The 20,087-nt window shown below is 43.4% G+C and overlaps 1 protein-coding gene across 3 annotated transcripts in view; it reads left to right on the forward strand.

The window, feature by feature from the left end:
* The window catches only part of KIRREL3 (kirre like nephrin family adhesion molecule 3), a 738,847-nt gene that overhangs the window by 574,676 nt on the left and 144,084 nt on the right, over nucleotides 1–20,087 (forward strand). For all 3 annotated transcript variants that reach the window (XM_083588556.1, XM_083588558.1, XM_083588557.1), the window contains one exon: nucleotides 18,648–18,753. In XM_083588556.1, coding sequence (XP_083444682.1) covers nucleotides 18,648–18,753 — 106 coding nt within the window. The remainder of the gene's footprint in view (nucleotides 1–18,647; nucleotides 18,754–20,087) is intronic.

The following is a 20,087-nucleotide window of genomic DNA, read 5'->3' on the forward strand; positions in this document are numbered from 1 at the left end:
CTTAAGAGGCAGCACAAGGAATTCCATAAGATATACATCTGCCTGCCTTCCATCTTTTTTTTTTTTGTATTTGCTGCTGTCAAATTGGGCCTGACCTTCCCCTCCTCTCCCTCCCCTCCCCCAGCCCATCATCAGCCACATTCGTAAATTCCTGCATCTGTATTTGCCATCAATTTGCAATTGCGGGGCATTCAATATTAGCATGCCAGCTGCTTTCTTGGTTCCAATTAAAAACAGGCTGAGCAAACTCGAGTGCAGCAGAAAATTCACCACTTAAAACTTCCAACCATTTCACTGCAAGATTAACAGGCTCTCAGGTTGTTCTTTAGCATGTCCTGACAGAACTGGCAAGATGAAATGAGATAATGGTATGGGTTATTTCGCAGCCAGCAAACAGTTACAACAGCTTCAAACGCAGGGAGAAAACAACAACACAGAACTTGAGGCATCATTATGGCGTGCTGTACAGTATAAGGCCAGCAACGTGAGCTGAATCCCCAAAGGCAGCAGAAACCAATTCAGAAAGGGGAGATTCAATAAAAGACCAATTTTTACTCCAAACCATTAGGTAGACCACGCTGCGAAAGAAATAATAATATCCCATCCAGCTATTAAAAGAATTTTGCTTTTAATGGTCTCTAATGGGCTTATCAGTTTAGCAGCAGTGGCTGGTTGATGGAGAGGGGTATAATAATAAAGGGATGAATTCTTCACTCTGCAGCAGCAAGAGGTTTGAGATAGCAGACGTCAACCCCTAGGTGGGAGCTTTGTGGTTTCCTTCAGCACCATGGACAGGGATGAACTAATTGTCTTTTTCTTCGTCTCTGCTCACATGTATGGTGGGTACGATAGATCGCCTTGAAAATAGGCAAGGGCTGCTAATGGGCTTGCAACCAGGATCCACTTGCATGGAGTTGCTGTTTGTGAGAACTTATGGCTCCATGTTGGGGTGGGGGAGGCTGCGCATATGTCCGCTGCAGTTTGTGCAACTTTGGCAACCTCGAAGTTTCAAGGTCCCCACTTGCAATCCCCTCTGTTCCCCACCTCTAATTGGAAGTGGCATGTGAGTCTCTGCTGACAGGCCTGACCTGGCAGCTGCCCTCCCATTGTGAAAGGAGAGCAGGCCTCAGAGGGAATATGAATAAAAAGTAGCATTTCACACACTGCTTTTGGCTTTGGTGGGACTAGCTGAGAAGCAGAACTGCCCAGGCCAAAAGCACCGTGTTAAAAATAAAAGTTTAACCCTCACGTGCTGCTTCTGAGCCAGCAGTGCATCCCTGAATATAGAATGGAAAGTTTCCTTTCTGGAGCAAATTTCAATTTTGAAGTGAAAGCAGCATTAGGGTGGGGGGGTGGCGGTAGGGGGAAGGAGTCACTTTAGAATCCACTTTAGGTCTTTAGCAGTAGCCCAGTTTGGTCCAGTTCTTCAAATTGTCCTCTCACTTTGGTTAAGATCCAAAGCAGAGTCCTGCTTCAGAGTAGCTGAAAACATCATGTTTCCCAGTTGACTATATTGTGGAAATGACACTTTGATTGAGATGTATTTATTTGTTTATTCGTTCGTTCAGTTAATGTCTCCCTTCTCAAACTGATTTCACAATGCATTATATATACATGGATTTCATATATAAATAAAGTTGCATAGCCGGTACAAGCACTGACTAGGATAATAAATGGGGGGGGGGACTCCACTTGGAAGACTTTTTGAAAGAGGAAAGTCTTCAGCAGGTGCCAAAAGGATGAGAGAGGCAGCTCCTGTAGCAGGAGGGTGTTCCAAAAGGGAATTGAAGGGCCAGTTCAAACTTCACATAAGCTAGTAGTTGTGCCTGTATGTGCAATATCTGTAATGGAGTGAAAACATTTTTCAGCCCAGCCTCACAAGCAACTTTTCAGGGGCCACATGCTAAGGGCGGTCATTGCCAGAGGCAAAAAATGGGCAACTATTCTCATCCTCTCCATCCCATCTTCTGCCTGCTTGGCAATTTCTATTTTATGGAGAGCCTGAGAGGAAGGGTACCAGCTTTCACCTGATTGTCCTTTTCAAAGAGAAAGCAAAGCTTTGGGAACAGCCTGCTTCACAACGCCACACCCACACCATACATCCAAAGCACATTTAAAGCATATGTGGCTTGCCCCAAAGAATCCTGGAAACTATCATTTATCTCCCACAGAGCCGCAGTACCAGCACCTTTAGCAAACTACTATTCCAAGGATTGTCATGAGGAAGTCACCTGCTTTCAATGTATGGAGTGGATGTGAACTCAGAGCACCTCCCAGAAGACCCATTTTGTTTCAGACAGCAGCCAGAAAGCTACCAAAGCACATAGTTCAATATTTTGGCTTTGTCTAAAGCAGATGCATATCTTTAAGCGGCACAGCTGGATGAGAAGCAGTGCCACATTTAAAAAAAAACAAACTTGGGCAAAGGCTCTTCCTAAGCCAAAAGCAGCCCACTAGATGCCAGGCACTTATGATCTGGCAAGGGACTCTCTCCTGACATGAAAGGGGATGGTTCCTCAGAAACACTGCCCATGACATTAGGACCATGAAGCTCTCTAATTCTTAAGCAGCTTGGTCCAACTGGCTGATGCTTAAGAAGTTGGCCTTTGCTGTTTGGGCCAAGTGAGGAAGCTGCAGTGTGCATTTTCCAGCTCCCACTGTGTGCGCAACATCAAACCTTGGTGGTCTCTGCTTTTAAGATTAAAGGAGTAAGAAATGAATTCATTTTGTGAATCAATTGCTCCATAAATGACTTGGCAGAAATAAGGTTTCTGCTGCTTAAAAGCCAATCAGAAATATCTGCACCCGGCAACAAGTGTCCCTCACTTTAGGATCCCTCTAGTTAGATAAATTCAGCGAAACCTCACGTTTTTATGATAAGGAAAAAAATCCTGGTTAAGATGAACCATTGGTGCTCAAGCAGAAGGTAGTGAGAATCAGCCCTAAGCTGTCACTAAACTGCAGAGTCAATCCAGCTCTCCACCCCACACCCCTAAAAAGAGACCTGGGGTTTGTAAGAAAAAAAGAGAGACTAAGCAACTCCAGTTGGAACATCTGTTCAAAGTGATTTCCGTTCCACCAACCACATCAAAGCAGGCCTCCTGTGAGTTATGTGCCGAACATCACAAGTGGGATTAAAATCATGTTTAATAGTTTGATATGCCATAAACTATTTATACTGCCAGAACCCAGTGGCTGTATGGAAATTCACATCCTGCGTGCCAGGAAGGAGCAGAGCGAGGTTACTCCTGACTCTTCCGCCAGCATTCACAGCTTTCTCCTGCTACGCTAACACTCCTGAGTTTGCATTAGCAACTTTGGCTTGTTTCCAAAAAGCAAGAGAGAGGGGTGGAAATGTTCAAGGCCTGTTGGTGAGTTGGAGATGTGCCTGAAGGTGGTGGGGGAGGCTTGAGGTGGAAATGGGAGTTCAAGAAGGCGAGCCAGGTTTTGCAGAAATATGTATCAGGTAACTTTCAAAATCCTGCCATTTGCTGGATTTTTAGCCATCAGGGTCACTGCAAGACCACTCCTGTCTCACAGAGGATTCATTAGGCAGCTAGTAGACCTGCTTTCAATCTCTGCCCTAGGCTTGATGGACACTTTTTTGGCTTTGTGGGACTAAGGTAGCAGTTCAGAGAGGTAGTCTTTCCGTTCAGAGATTATAAATACAGTGGTACCTTGGGTTAAGAATTTAATTCATTCCGGAGGTCCTTTCTTAACCTCAAACTGTTCTTAATCTGAGGTACCACTTTAGCTAATGCAGCCTCCCGCTGCCACCGCACCACCACTGCGCGATTTCTGTTCTCATCCTGAAGCAAAGTTCTTAACCCGAAGTACTGTTTCTGGGTTAGCAGAGTCTGTAACCTGAAGCGTATGTAACCTGAAGCATATGTAACCCGAGGTACCACTGTACGGCTAACAGTAGCAGGATGAAACAAGCATAATAAAACCATTTAACATACATCCAAAATCAGAAAAAAATGCAAAATGAACAGCCAAGAGCAGAAGTTTTAAAATGGCAGCAGTAGCACGTGGTTTCATCTACCCCCAATCAGAGAAGGAGGCCACAAAATAAATGCTTGTGTCCTATGAGCCCAAAGAACTCATCCAGTGTGGGGTGGATATATCAGCTCTGTCCATTGCGGAGGAAATCAGGTTGGCTGTGGTAACGTGTATTTTACAGTGCAGTACAATCCAAGATCTGCTAGTATGAGGAAGCTTGGAATACAGGGATATTGGGTTAAACTGAAGTCTCTCATCCCTGTTCAGCTGGGACTTAGCCCACTCAGTCAAAGCCAGCTGAACTGACACTGGGGTAAGTCCCCCAAAGGGGAGTGGCGAGTGTGGTTGGGGGGTGATGGGGTAGTGGGGGAGACTTGCCCACATTCCAATCTCCATTCAGTTCTGTCATGTGACCCTCTGCCAGGTTCAGGCTAGCTCAGCCAGCTCCTGAACAGAGTCTGGAATAGGGGCAAATTACACCTGAATAATTTCCCCATGGCATAAATTATGCTGGCATCCTGTAGTTTTGATTGCTCTGCCAGTCACATCAAGACTGGACTGCTGAAATGTGCTCTATGTGGGGTTATCTTTGAAACTTCAGGTGGTCTAGAACAGGGTTTCCCAAACTTGGGTCTCCAGCAGCTTTTGGACCACAATTCCCATCATCCCTGACCACTGTTCCTGCTAGCTAGGGATGTTGGGAGTTGTAGTCCAAAAGCAGCTCCAAGCTTGGAAAACCCTGGTCTAGAATGCAAGAGCAAGGATGTTGGTGAGGGTGGGCTGATTGCCACTTCATTTGCAGGCAAAGTCCAATGTGTGGATGACCTTTAAAGCCCTAAATGACTTGGGTCCAGGAAATTATAGGGACCACCTTCTCCCATACCAACTTCCACCCAGTTCAGAGGGAAAGGCCTGTCCCTATGTCCCACCTAAGGTTTCCATGCATGGTTGGTGGTGATAAGAGACAGTGCCTTCTCAGTGGCTATACTGTAGAACAACTTGCCTCTTCTTGGGTTGTCTTCTGCCAACTAATGAATACATTATTTCAACAGACTTTGGCCATGACACACAGATTATGATTTTATTTCAAAATTGCATTTTAGCCACTGCACGTGACTCAGTTATACTTTGCACTGGTAGCATTGCTTTTTAATGAGTCTGTGCCAGATTCAACTAAGTTGTTGCAGAAGCAGAAGCTAGCACAATGAGTCCTATTAACCCAAAGGCACTTTACTCTTCCCCCTACATGACTCTCACTTCCTTCCCAAATCTGCTCTGGAGGGTTTGGAGAACCCACAGAACAGGGCATGGGGGAGGAGAAGGAATGGCGTTTTGTCAAGTAAGCAGAAATGCTTGCACTTACAGATCACTTTAGTGCACAGTTGAATTCCACCAATTGTTATTTTACTCACCGTAATCTCCCCTGAGTAATGCATATGCATCAGAAGGGCAGGGTTTTATTTTATTTTTAAGTCTATAACATACATACATCAAAAGAGGAGGTTGTCTACTGGATCTCTGCATGATTCATGAATGTAGCCTTGCATTCTTCCAATCAGCCCTGAAGTTGGGTGCAATTTTTTTCTGCGTATCTGAATCTGAAGGTGCTTAGATTATCCAGTCACTCCTTGCACAAAGTCACAGGAGTCACCCATTCTTACAGTAGGCTGTCTTCTCCCAATCAAGAGACATGTTCAGAACTGTGACTCACGCAGAACCACTAAGGCTACAATCTTAGACACACTTACCTGGGAGTAAGTCCCATTGGATACAATGGTACTTAATTTTGCGTTGACATATATGGGATTGCACTGTAAGGGTAAATAGCTTTTTCACCTTCTTAACAGTTGGAGGAATGAATCATAGTTCCCAAGGAAAAGAAGTGTTTCTCAGTACTAGGACTTTGGAAGACAATTGTTCATGGCTTATAACATTCGGCCATTCAGGTTGTGCATTCTTCACAAGCTAAGAAAATGAGCCAAGGAGACTTGGTAATTCAAATGAATTACAAAAAGCCAGGCATGAATTATCAGTTGCAACCGAGTGGAATTACATTATGCTGAACGATCACTTATGTAAATGTTACTTTATTTCTGGTGGGGAATCTTTGGCATGCCATTACCAGATCATTAGAAATCATGATTCTATTTGCAAAGGAAAGTTCAAAGGCTTTCATTCATTCTTATTGTTAATTTACTTTTTTTAAAAAAAATGAACAACTTTCAGAGTAAGAGGGTGCTTGCTCTCCTTCAGTATACAAAGAGGATTCTCCTGTACATCCTAACCACAGCTACTAAACTATCAAACAATGGGGAAGCTACTAAAGAGAAATGTGATTCATATTTAACAAAGGAAGGTGATTAGCTGTTGTTGTCTAACAATGGGGAAGTGTCAGGATGCCTGCAAATGAATTAGGAGTGTGCTATATATCTCAGGGATGTTATGGGAGCACAGCTCATTTATATTCCAACCTGTGTCTGCCTTTATTGTTGTTTGGATTGCGCATTTTAAAATGAGATTAGGCTAAATTGAAAATACCTATAATTTCTCATCATAATTTCCCAGCCAAAAGGCAGGTGGCTGCACTCCCAACAAAGAAGGAATCTTGGTAAAGTACCAGCCGCTTTGATGAAGTTGTAGCCAACAAAGGATGGCCTATCACAAGCCACGCTGCCTGCCACCGTCCAGTTATTTATTCTCTCCCTCCTATCTAGCTTCCTTTCGGAGCTTCGCTACCGCCGCCATTGCCAGCTGAAGCTTCCTTCCTCCATGTAAAAACATGGGTTTCCACACTGCGCTCTAGAGACCCTTGCGGTTCTTTAAAGAGGATATCAATCATTGTGGATGAGCTTCTATGAAAGACTGACTGACAGGCTTCTAAGAGGTTTGCAAAGTATAACAACCAGTTACACAAACATTGAAATATAAACATCCATAATTAAAAAGCACCCATTTTAAAAAACCATAAGCAATAAAACAAAATCATGAAAACAGCAAAGCAATTAAAACAGGGCACTTGGGTTAAGAGATCAAGGGTATGCCTGTGTAAACACATGCATTTTCAAAAGCCAGCAGCATGCCAATACAGATGGGGCCTCTTGTGATTCACATGTAGGCGCAGGGACCGTTGGACTATTTCTAGGGAATGCTCTTAGTTGACAGATGGCAACAGGGAAGCCCAGCAGGCAGTGCCTCCTGTGAGTTGAGTGTGTGCCATAGAATATTTCCTAGAATCCTTTGCAGCAGACAAGAACTTAAAAGCAAACAAGCAGGAGATCCAAAGCAGACATATCAACAGGCCAAGGGGCCCCTCAGGGAATATAGTTTGAACGTTGTTGGTCTAAAAAAGCGGATAAAGACAGAAATAGAGATTTATTTGCTGTTATCTGCTCAGAGTTATTTTTTTGTTTATGGGTCTGACTCAGTTGAAGCAGCTTCTTATGGTAACCAGACAAAAATGAGGATGCAAAAGTCATCTTACAGAGATGTAGAGAACCTGTGGCCCTTCAGCTGTTTTGGGGCTCCAACTCCCATTATCCCTGATCATTGGCCATGCTGGCTGGGGCTGATGGGCTTGTCTCAAGAAGGAGGGGGAAGAGAGAGAGATACAAGGAGAGCTGACATGGCAGTGATTCAAGAGCAACAGCGAGTGAGAGAGATAGAAGGGAAGTAGTAGGTGCTGGAAAGCAAGAAAGAAGAAATTAGACTTATGATCTGCCTGAACAAACATCAGAAGGAGAGAGACTGAGGGTCTTCATTATCAAGGTGAATCCAAAAGAAGGCAAGACCAACAGGCATTCCTCAAGTCCATCAAGGTACTGAAAACCTGAGCTTCAAGAATCAGTCAGACTTTATCTCCCAGTAATACAGTGGTACCTCGGGTTACATATGCTTCAGGTTACATACGCTTCAGGTTACAGACTCTGCTAACCCAGAAATAGTACCTCGGGTTAAGAACTTTGCTTCAGGATGAGAACAGCAAACATGCTCCGGCAGCGCGGCGGCAGCAGGAGGCCCCATTAGCTAAAGTGGTGCTTCAGGTTAAGAACAGTTTCAGGTTAAGAACAAACCTCCGGAACGAATTAAGTACTTAACCCGAGGTGCCACTGTATTGGTTTCAATTATCTTTTATGTTATTACAAAGGCAGAAGGTTGCAAAGACTAGGGTGGCAACTAAAAGGAAGATTTCCAGCTGCATAAGCAAAAAATCAATAAATTAGAATGGTTCTCTGCATTATTATTATTATTTACTAAATGGTGGTTTCTGCATGTGGGTGGACTTGGAACTAATTGGTTGGCCACAATAGCTCAGTTGCTAATTGATAAGTGGTAAGTGGTACAGTGTTGTCTTATATTAGGAAGCAGAGAAGATTCTGCTTGGCACTTCGTAGAGTTCCCAAACTAGTGAACATATTGCTGGGACATTTTCTTTTTCACATCAGTAGAGGGTGTCAATGGAACCTGCAAATATACTCTGCTCTCCTTTGTTAGCTCTTGCCAGTGAACATTTCCACACAAAATGGAGACACTGAACAGAGGTGATATTGTGGGGACAAAATGGGGCTGTGAAGCTTGACTGTCACTTCTGTTCAGCAAGGCTTTGCAAAAGTCCTTCTTGCCCTTATGGCAGCTTTGATTTTAGCAATACACAAATGATCTGGTGTAACAATAAGGCCAGTTGCTGGAGAAATTAACAGAAGTTACTGGGTCCTTCTCCCTTCTGCTCTGGTTAAGAGCTGATAATTTGTCAGCAGAAGAACAGGTGGATCATGAATAATCTGCAATCTTTTGAATGAAGGGCTCCAAAAGTCTAAGCGGTCAGACTCCTCCCACCACCATCTCTCTCTCGTTCTCCCTCTACAGCCACGTTCCAAGGAGCCACACTAACTTTAGGGACTGACTCCATTCTGCACTGACGGCTCTGCCAATCATCTGATTAATATTCATAAGAAGCAGATGGACGGGTGACCATTCAGAAAAGGTTCTTTTTCCATCTGGCCAGTAGAAGTGTTGAATTGGGTGCTTGTTCTCTGCTAAACAACCATTACAGACATTCTTGCAAAGAGAAGAGCAGTCATTAGCACAGCCTAGCAAATCAATCTGCACCATAATGAGTGCAGAATTTCTACAAAGGAGAGGTGCTGGGGCTCTAAACTGCCTGGGACTTGTACCCTCTGATACAAAACTTATATCACAGTCCTTCCCCAACCTAATGCCATGCTGACTGGGACTGATGGGAATTGTAGTCCAAAGCAGCTGGAGAGTGACAGGTTGGAGAAGTCTAGTCTGCCTCTTTTTCACCAATGTGCAGAGGCTGATTGTGATCACTCATTGGTGAAGGAGATAACAGTGCAGGTGCTCCCACCTTCCTTCTCACTTCACATGCACTTGGGCTGAGCCCCAGCAATAAAAACAGGTTGCCCTGTGAAAGTTGGTTCAGATGTGGGCAGGCTGCTTGGACGAGTGAAACCGACCACCTGTCTCCTTGATCCTTGCCCATCCTGGCTCATAAAAGCAAGCCAGACAGGGATATGCTTTGTGGGGTGATGAATGCTTCCCTCTGTGAGGGAATCTCCCCAGACCCACTTAAAGAAGTGGTTATTAAACCGCTTCTTTAAAAACCATCTTTGGACCCGGCCATCATAGCCAGTTATCGCCCTGCCTCAAATCTTCCATTCTTGGCCAAGATAATTGAACGGGTGGTCACTGAACAACTCCAGGCATGCATGGAGGAAGCAGACCATTTGGATTTCTTCCAGTCAGGGTTCAGGCCTCATCATGGGACTGAAACCGCATGGTCATGCTTGTGGATGATCTCCGGTGGGCTAGGGACAGAGGTGAAAGCTGTTTCCTAGTTTTGCTTGATCTTTCAGTAGCTTTTGATACCATTGACCATGGTATCCTACTGGACCATCTAGGGGGGTTGGGAGCTGGGGGACTTCTCCATCTCAGCTCAGGGACTCAGCCTCATAGCCTATGCCTGCCTTCCAAACCTAGGTTCCCTCAATATGTTTTGATTCCAGTCTCATAACCATTGACCACTGGCCATTCTGGCTCAGGTTTATGGGAGTGATCTCATAGTGTTCTATGTTGTGCAGTGCTCCATTGTCTGAAAGCCAAACCATCCATACGAATTAGAGGGTGTCGGTTTTTTTCTTTCTTATTTACCTTTCTTACCCTTTTAACTTTGTCTTCCCTTTCTTTGTACCCCTTGTAACTTAGATGTTTGCCATTATATTACGTTAGGGTTTTGTTTTTTGTTTTGTTTTGTTTTGTTTTGTTTTGTTTTGTTTTGTTTTTAATGAAAAAAGGCAAGCTGGAGCCTTAAAAGCTGAAAGGAATATGACACCAATAAGAGCTTGGCTGGGGTTTTGAGGCTGATGAGTGAGAATAAATGCCTTTTTTTCAAATTAGCAGGTGCTCCCCCAAAACCGTTGTGCACTGCAGTGTTAAGTGGGAGCAGTTTGAAGCAGTGATTTTTTTTTCATTGAATAGGATTCATAGCCACTCTCTATTTTCATGTGTAATGTTACATGCACATTAAAATGCAGGGTGCTTTAGGCATTTCCCCATGCTGATGCCATTCAGATGTTGTTGGACTCTTTTTCTCCTCCCAGCAGCCCCAACCAGCATTTCCATGAAGGAAGTCGTAGTCCAAAACATCTAGAGGGCATGGGTTTGATAAACCTAGAGCAGGCTTCCTCAACCTCGGCTCTCCAGATGCTTTTGGCCTACAACTCCCATAATCCCTAGCTAGCAGGACCAATGGTCAGGGATGATGGGAATTGTAGTCTCAAAACATCTGTAGGGCCGTGGTTGAGGAAGCCTGACCTAGAGGAATCAGAGGAAGTTAATTGGCATTCTTAGCTTGCAGAAGTTGAAGCTTGGGTAAGGCAGTCTCAGGCTACAAACCTACGCACACTTCTCTGGGAGAAAGCACCATTGAACAGAATAGGACTTCTGAGTAAGCATGCATGCAATTACACCACACACCTGGAATTAAGGATTTCAGTAGGTAATAGGAGGGCCAATTTCGCCATCTGCATATTCATTATGCCATCAGTTTCAAGAGATTACTTGCATGTGTGAGGCAGGTATCACATATCAAATGCCAGAGGCAGAACATTCATATGTATAATTTAGCTTGTTTTAAAATGTTTTATTGATTTGTTTGTTTGTTTTTTTAATTCAAAACAACAAAAAGAAAGAGAATAAAAAATGTAAAGCGTAAAGCGTCACAGCTGGGAAGGACAAAACCACAAAGATACAGTGCACCTCCAAAGGGATAATAAAGCATTAGCTTGTACAAATATTTCATGTAAAACACACATACACACACATATCCCACCTGTGAGTTCCATCAATATTGAATATAAAGGTTCTATACATTCTTGGCCATATACTGGTGGCACTGTGTCCCTCATTATTCATATAAGAAATAATATCATGCCATATAGCAAAATATAAAGTGTATGGTACACTATATACTTTGGTTTTTACACTTTGTAAACCACTTAGAAATCTATTTTGGCATTAAGTGGTAAATAAATAAACATGTATGTGTTTTTCCCTTCTGCTCTGTTTCACACATTCATTCCATTCCCTTCCATTCCTGTACTGAACAGCTTTTTTTAAAAAAAATGGACAAAATTGCATTCAAATATACTTAAAATGCATGATTTGCATATTCGAGAAAAGTATATGTATTTTAGCCATACTCTATTTGCATGTATTTAATGCAGCTTGCTTATTATTGAACAGACACTTGCATCACAAAATTGGGCAAAATGCCCAATGGAATCCACTCCATTCTGTGCAGTGGTTTGAGTGTGTGTGAATCGATTCGGTTTGCATTAAAATGCAGAACAACCAAAGTCCTCAAGATTCCTTACACATCACCGAAAATACTAAAATACTTTTCAAAAGAGGCAGTTCCCACTGAAAGACAAGATATTGAATTATCATAAGGTACAAGGCAGTGGCGTCACAAGGGGGGCAGGGGGGTGGTACACCTCAGGTTCCACGTCTGGGAGGGTGACAAGAAGGCACCCCGTGGGGTGCTTGCCCTGCCGCCCCAGGCACGGCGGACCGAGCAGCCATCGCGCTGCCATAGCCACATGTGGAGGATCCTCTGTTTGCAGCTGCAGCTGTGAGCAGAGGAGCCCGCGGCGGTCCGTACAGTGTTCAAGCAGCACCAGTGGCAAACAGATACGTACAACGCATGCACGGTGTTGCACACATGCACTGTATGTAGCGATGCTGCACATGCGCTGTACATTCCAACTCTACAATTCTATGATTCTGTGATTCTATTATCATCATTGGCCATTGCAGTCCAACAATATCTGGAGGGCCACAGGTTTCCCACCCCTTATACTGTGGGTTTCATTGATCCTCAGTGGTCCAACCTTCCCCTCCAATACCCTTCTCAATCCTCTAGATCAGAGCTTTCCTAACTGTGTGTTGTGACACAATAGTGTGTTGGCTGCAGTGTCACACAAATGCTCCCTGCACTCCTCCCTGAGCAGGAAATGGGTTAGTTTAACTTCCAGTTTGCTAGTGAAACTGAATTACTCTGTTGTGAAATGATGCATGTCTAAAAAGTGTGTCACCAACATAAAAAGTTTGGAGAGCTCTGCTTTAGATTCTTTTTTAAAAAAAAATAATAATTTTTATTAACCGACCAATCAAATCAAATCACATCGCATAAATTCCGAATTACAAAGCCGAATTTTAAATTTTTGTTGGGGGGACCCATATTTCAAGTTCCAAAGGGGATTCCAATCATCTTCTTGCTGCTGCGTTAATGTCCACAAATCTGTCCAAATAATGTTCATAATTCTATCCAGTCCTATCTTGCTGTTCTCACATCTCATCTTGTTCGTATATTTTTCTTTTTTTCTTTATGATCTCTTCTGATAATCTCCTTAAGCAGGTAAACACCAGTTATAATCCTGTGTGAATTTTCCGTTCGTCCAATCATCATGTCGAGATGGTTTCCATATATCATCATTTTCATAAATAAAAGCACTCTTTCCATCATCAGTTTCGCAATTCTGTCGCCTTCTTTAGTCCCTCTGAGGAGGCTCACCCACAATATGAAAACAGATCTATCCCTCCTCCCAGACATAAGTCTTTCGACAGAACTTGCCAAAGTGGCGACGCTATTTTTTGCTGCGTCATTCCAAAGCTCTTATACTTTCCACAGTCTCCTTAAAACATGCTTTGGTTAGAAAATTATCTCCACACAGTCTTAAATCCTCAGCTTAAGTCATTTAAACGGCATTTCTGACTTGTGACTTGTGGGGGGGGGGAATTCTTGGTTAATCACCTAGAGAAAAGAAAGGAAAGTTCCCCCCCCCCATCCAGTCCCGTTGCCGAACATACCGAGCCTTGGTGTATCTTCTCATGATTTATTCCTGTTCCTCCGACCCATCTTGTTTCTCAGAGATCTCGTCAGTTAGCAGTCTTTACTCCCCATTCTTCCTTGAAATATGTGCATTAGCTTCCTCCTAATTGTTTCTTTTGAAGTTGCTGCAGCTAGAGGCGCGAATCAGAGACAGCGTCCAGGAGCGCTGAAGTCCGCACAAGGGCTTTCTGCTAGTGCCCCCACCCCCTCAAATTCGGGGGTGGTATAGGGCACAGCAGGCAAGGGCAGTCCCCCCCACCTGGGGGGGCAGGAGGCTGTTTACTCCCATCACAGCCTCTTAATTATCTCGTGTGGGTCGGAGAGATGTTATTGTCAGCCATCTTCCGATGTGCCCCTAGTGCCCCCCGCTCTGCTTTAGATTCTACCTGGCCACCTGCATGTTCCACAGCTTTTTCTTGCACTCATCCTGACTGCAGGCTTCCCATAGCTATCTAGTTGACCACTCTGAAAGCACGATGCTGGACTTGATGGGCCATTGGCAATGCTCTTATATGCTTACGTTGAGGTTATTTTCCTTGCCTTGATGCAACGGCCTCAAGTTCAAGATTATTAATAGCCCACAGATTTGACATTCTAAAAACTAATATCTGAGTCCGTACAATAAAGAGGAAAGGAACTCCAGATATATGAGAAATATTGCGAGGGTCAAGTCTCAGGAGTGGCCTCCTCTGATCCCAGCTTAGTCGTGTTGGTGTTGTCATCTTCAGAGTGACACCAGTCTTCAATCCTTATGCTCCTATGTTGGAATAGAAAACATGTTGGGTTTTGTGTGGGGTGGGGTGTGAGTGAGAGAAAGAGAGAGAGAGAGAGAGATTCTTCCTGACCTGCCCACCAGCAGGGCACATGGATTATATCTCAGTTGGTATGAGGTGCCAAGTGGAGCATAATGGATCATCCGCCTCCAGCAATTGTGTCAGCCAGAACACAATTGGGAAATTGAGCCAATCTGGCTCAGACAGCAGAGAGGGAACAGATCTGCGAGATGACAAGAGCCTCCTGTTTCAAATTTTCTGTGTGACAACTTAATTTGCCACACAGGAATTAACTCCCTTTTCACCAGCAGCCTGGTTTCCCCCCCCCCCCTGCAACAACTGGCCAGAATGGCTGAAGGGCGATACACACACTGAAACAATTGTTAACTGATTCACAAATTAAGGAAGCCCCTTGGAAGCTGTTGAAGGCATCTTACCTTTAAACAATGCCCATCTGCTGACAATTCAGTTGTTGCTTTCTGACACAAGGAATAAATACTCCACAGCAAATGACTAAATGTGACTGTCAGCGCATGTAATATTATCAATGGCTGCTGATTATTACAGCTGTTAATACCACCAGGATCAGAGCCAGCGTGCTCTTGAGTACCAGTTGTTTGAGATCATGAGTGGGAGAGCACTGTTGCATTCATGTCCTGCTTGTGAGCTTCTCATGTGTATCTGGGTAGCCTTAGTGGAAAAGAGGGTGCTTGGCTAGTTGGGCCACTGGCCTGATCCAGCAGGGCTCTTCTTATATTCTTATGGCTATGTGTCAATTGCTACTTCATAAGCCAGATGCAAATCCTGGTCTCAAAGGAGGCAGATTCAGTGGCCCTGCCCCATCACCCTCAGTCTGCCCTCAGCCAGACCCCACCTGCCAGCCTTATAACTTACAACCAGTCTAGGAGGTTCTTTGTCCTCCTCCTTAGTCTCTGTGTTTCTTTTGTAGAACTTTACAGGCAATGAAACAAGAATCAGTTGGCTCCACTAGTCATTTGGCTCTGGCTCCCCCTACTGTTGGTCTCCCTGCTTTCCACCCTACCAGTCTCAGTGGGCACCAGCCACTGCTGCCTGGTGGTGCACGAGAGGTGGTAAAACTGTACCTGGACTATACCACTATACCACAGACTACCATCCTCATGAAAATTCACCAACATTTGGCATCGTGGGTAGTGATATAAATAGAAAGGAATGTAAGCTCTTTTTATATGCAATAACAGCAGCAAGAATATTACTGGCCCAAAAATGGAAGCAAGAAGAATTACTGACGATTGAAGAATGGAGGATGAAGTTAATGGACTATGCAGAACTAGATAAACTAACAGGAAGGATTCAAAACTAGCAGGACCAGAAATTCACGGAAGACTGGAGTAAATTTATTTATTTTTTTTTATTAAATATTTATTGGTATTTTCAAAAAACACACAACTAACAAAAACAACACAAAAAAGCATATTCGAAACTAAACAGAAAAATAGAAAAAACACATACAGTTTCTGATACTTATTTTCCTCAACCTTGTTTCTCAGACCTCCTCACACCTCCCCTTCTTGTATTCCAATTTAAATTGTCAATTCAGCAAGTCCTTAACTTATTTCTTCACCTTAACTTAAACATTTATTCTAACATACTGTTATTTTACTTTACTTCTTTTTTCCATTTCCTCCATTTATTTTTAACAGCCTTATTTTCACTTAATTTAAAAAAAAAGAAAAAAAAACCAATTTCACCTTATTAAAATTACACATCAATACTTATACCTCATTAATTTATTCTTAAACCTTTTTCCTAAGGTCGACCAAAATTTCCCTTCCACGGTTTACCCAATTTCCTTACCACTAACAAAATATAAAACAAACAAAGCAATGCAAATTATCCTTATGTACCCTTTGGATTCCCAACCTCCACCCACCCTTCTCCCGGTTCCAGTCCCCAACCAATATCCATCAGTCTTTATATTATTTATTTAGCCTGGAGATCTCAGGTCCGAGGCCCTTATGTCTCTCTCAGTTCCTTTCTGCCGGTCTCTTTGATAGACCTTGATGTTAAGCCCCAGGTCTCGGAGGGGCTCCGGCCCAACAGAATCGGTGTTGCTTCTAGCCAGTCCTCCATACTTAAAAGCAAAAGCAAAGCCTATGGGGTATTCCAACTCTTGTTTCAAATTTCTTTCAAATCCAAATGTCCCCACAGCTCCAGCTTCCACCTTCAACAAATTTATAATCCTCAGGTCTTCAGATCTCCTCAAAAGAGGATCTCTCCATTTTCCAAATTCCCAATCAAACCAGGCTTTCCGCATCCAGTTTTTATTGTCCTTTTTTATCATCATGTCAGGCCTCATATTGTAGCTCTCCTTTAACTCCTGCAAACCTCCATCTCCTCCTTCGTTTTCTTCAAAAAGAACATATTGCTCCATCGTGTCTACGCTTTCGGTTTCATTTATTTGTTCAGTTGAATAGGCTTCCTGTTTCAAATCCTTATCAGACTCCAAGCTGTTGTTTACTGTCCAGTGTAATAGCGATACCTCTGTAGACAAAGCATCGTACTCATCTTGTAAGTTTCCCAAGAGAACCAGTGCTCTGTCCAATTCTGCTTGGAATTTAGACACTCCAGCCATTTTTGTAATGTAGTATCCTTGTTACCCCTCTAGGGGGATTTAATTCCTTGATCTTCCTTTCAACTCAAAAACCAAAAGTCCAGTTATTTTGTATCAACCTTATTTTCAACAAGTTATCCCGAATAAACCAGCAAAAACAGCAGAAACAATGTTCTCTTTTTCCAGCTGACAACTAGCTGACTAGCAGCTCGCTTGACAGCTGTCAAAATCTTCCATGCAACAGGCTTTCTCATCGGACGTTCCCGGGTCTGGGGGGGGTGTAGTTTCAGCTCCCAAAATTCTTTTTATCCTCCAGAATATCTTCTTATAATGTCCAAACCGTGAGGTCAGGATCTTTTGTTAAAAAAAAGCAAGAAACAGATTCTCTCGACCTTAGCTGCCCAGTCCTTTGCTTTAAGTTGTTTACAAAGAGGGGGGGTGGACTTCCTTTTTAGCCCCTTCCCGCTCGTTCCAAATCCAAGATAAGAAATTTTTTAAAGTTCCAATCTCCGTATTACTCACGGGTTGATGTTTTAGGATCCAATCACTCTTAGAAGAAGTTGGCGCTCTCTGTCAATGGCTTGCGGCTTCACTCCGTAGACGAGGGAGTACTCTCAGCACCACGCCTTACCCTGCCTCCGTTCCGAAGCCTTTAAAAAGGCTCCGTCGCGGATTGGGGGGGCGCAAATGGTGCCCGCCGAGTCTCTGTGTTCACAGGCATCCGCGCCTGTGATTTTAAGGGTCCCCGCTTCGCCGCAGCGGCCAGACCCAGACGCTACGGAGCCGATTCCCTCCGGAGCTCGGAGGGAATCCGCCATTAAACAGTGGCACCAACCCGGAAGACTGGAGTAAATTTACGGTCTATTTGAAAAGTATTTGTGAGGATCAGACGACGTTTGTAGGTTTGCAAGAAGTTTTGTGAGGAGTATTATTGGAAGTATTGCAAAAATGGAGAAGGGGAAGAATGATTTGTTAAGAGATGTAAAGGCAATATAAAGTTAAGAAATGCATAAGAAGTGGTTAAAACGGTGGATCATCAGAGGTGCTGATGGAAGTCTAAGTGATAAGTTTTGTGGTACATTTTATAATTTATATGTTAAAATCAATAAAAAAAATTAAAAAAGAAAAATTCACCAACATTTTAGTGTGAATCTCTCCTAATATGCCCATTTTTGTATGCAGTTCTACACATTTTGCAAGACAATTTCCCCTAACATAATGCTTTCTTGTATGCTGTTTTCACTAATATATGCATTTTTATGCACACATCCCGATCTACTGTGCGTTTGTGCACCCATTACTTGACTAGAGAACTGTGTTGCAAAATTTGGAAGACTGCAAATTTCAAATCATAGGCTCAAAGGATGACTGGCATGTGTATGGTTTCAGAAAATGCAGAATAAGTAGGTTCACCTTTAAATGTGAACTGACTCGAATTTCTCCCCCAATCCAAGATACAGTATGTGAAAGATTAGCTCTTACACAGTATCAAGAATGTGTTACAATCTTTGGTCCACTGCGTTAACTGTTTGGATCAACAGATCTTTTGTGTTTGCTGGCCTATAAAGAGGCTGGCACACATAGCAGCAAAGTGACCTTCACAAAGTCACTCAGAAAAGAAATTGCAGAACAAGAAATAATTGCTCCCAGACTTGCTCTGCTCTTAAAGCCATCATTCGCTCACAAAAAGGGATTTCACTTTGGGGACACAAGACTTCTGGCACTCTAAGGTCAAACAGGTATGCTGGTTAGTTAGTACACAATCATCCATCACAGCAGCCGGACAAAATGGGGAAGCAATACTGCAGAAAGATACAGTTCCTCACACAAAGGTGTGATAGCTAATAGATTGGCTGTTGTCTCTTTACAGATCCGCCTCTCGTCAATCTGTCAGTTGAACCTCAGCCTGTCCTTGAAGACAACACTGTAAAGTTTCACTGCTCTGCTAAGGCCAACCCTGCTGTTATCCAGTACAGGTAAGATAATCTGGAATGTGTCACAGAACTGCTTGGGAGCTGGGGTTATTGTCTTGCTTTGTTTTTCTTTTAACCATTTATCTTGTGCTCTTATCCTGTATTTTTAATCTTTCGAACGACCCTGAGATCTTCGGGTCAACAGTGGTATCTAAATTTAATATATAAATAATAATTAATAAATTGTCACTGCTTTTGCTCACAGCTGAAATGATTAGTAACCAGAGCCAGCTCATTGCATACTTGGAATATCTGTCCTAAACTGCAGATTTGACATGCAAGTGCTGCAGTTCTTACGTTAAAAATGTAAGGCATGGAGTGTGATGAGTTGGTGGGGAAACAGGAAGCCATGGCTGGTTCCAAAAATGAATTTGGGTGCATGTGTCAGGTGCATGTGTTAGAGCTGCTTCAAATACTCCAGAAAAGCAGTAAGAATATTGTACCAGTCACTCCCTGAGATCAGAAGTTGGGGTTCTTGACTGTGTCTCACCAACGGTAGAGGCACCACTGATGATAAGAGGCACGGCCTTTCAGTAGCTACACTGATATTGTGGAAGACTTTACTCCTTGAAGCATGGATGGCATATTCTCTGGTTGTCTTTTTGCCAGCTGGCAAAAAACATTTTTATTCCAGCAAGTTTTTGCCTGCTGATGTTATTTTTACCTGTTGCTTTTAAATAGATTTTAATGTTGTGTATTTTATCAGCTGTGCTCTTTATGTACTTTTCTTGTTTTATTCTTTGTGGAGAGAGAGAGAGAGAGATTTGCATTGCAAATCAGCCTGAACAGGAAGCCTGTGAGAGTTTGCCAACACCCAGACTGGATAGGGAGAGCCATGACAAAGCCCAGGAACCCTTTACAACCTAGAGCAGTATTTCTCAATTATGGGTCCCCCCAGATGATGTTGGACTACAGCTCCCATCATCCCTGGCCACTGGTACTGCCAACTAAGGATGATGGGAGTTGTAGTCCAACAACATCTGGGGACCCATGGTTGAGAAAGGCTGGTCTAGAGAATGCTGCAGCCTGTAGCACAGAGTTAAGGAACTAGATCTAGCCAGTGGGTCAGAGTTTTACTTCCCACACCCCTCTATGGGCCATGTTTGATGGTAAGCTGATAATTAGGACTTGGGGCCTTTGTACATGGAGCTATGCAAGCCTCTGCAATGGGCTAATCATGGGGGCTGATGAGGACTTTACAAGCCCCAAAATCAGTTGATTGCTGGTGCCCACAAAGAGCTGTGCACAGAGCATTGCAGGCACCACCCACCAGCTGATTGGTGATGTCTGCAAACCTACTTTGACCCAGCTGCTTCTTTACCTGCTCCACACTTGTT

Source organism: Podarcis filfolensis (genome assembly GCF_964270895.1).
Source record: "Podarcis filfolensis genome assembly, chromosome: 15".
NCBI classification, from domain to species: Eukaryota; Metazoa; Chordata; class Lepidosauria; order Squamata; family Lacertidae; genus Podarcis; species Podarcis filfolensis.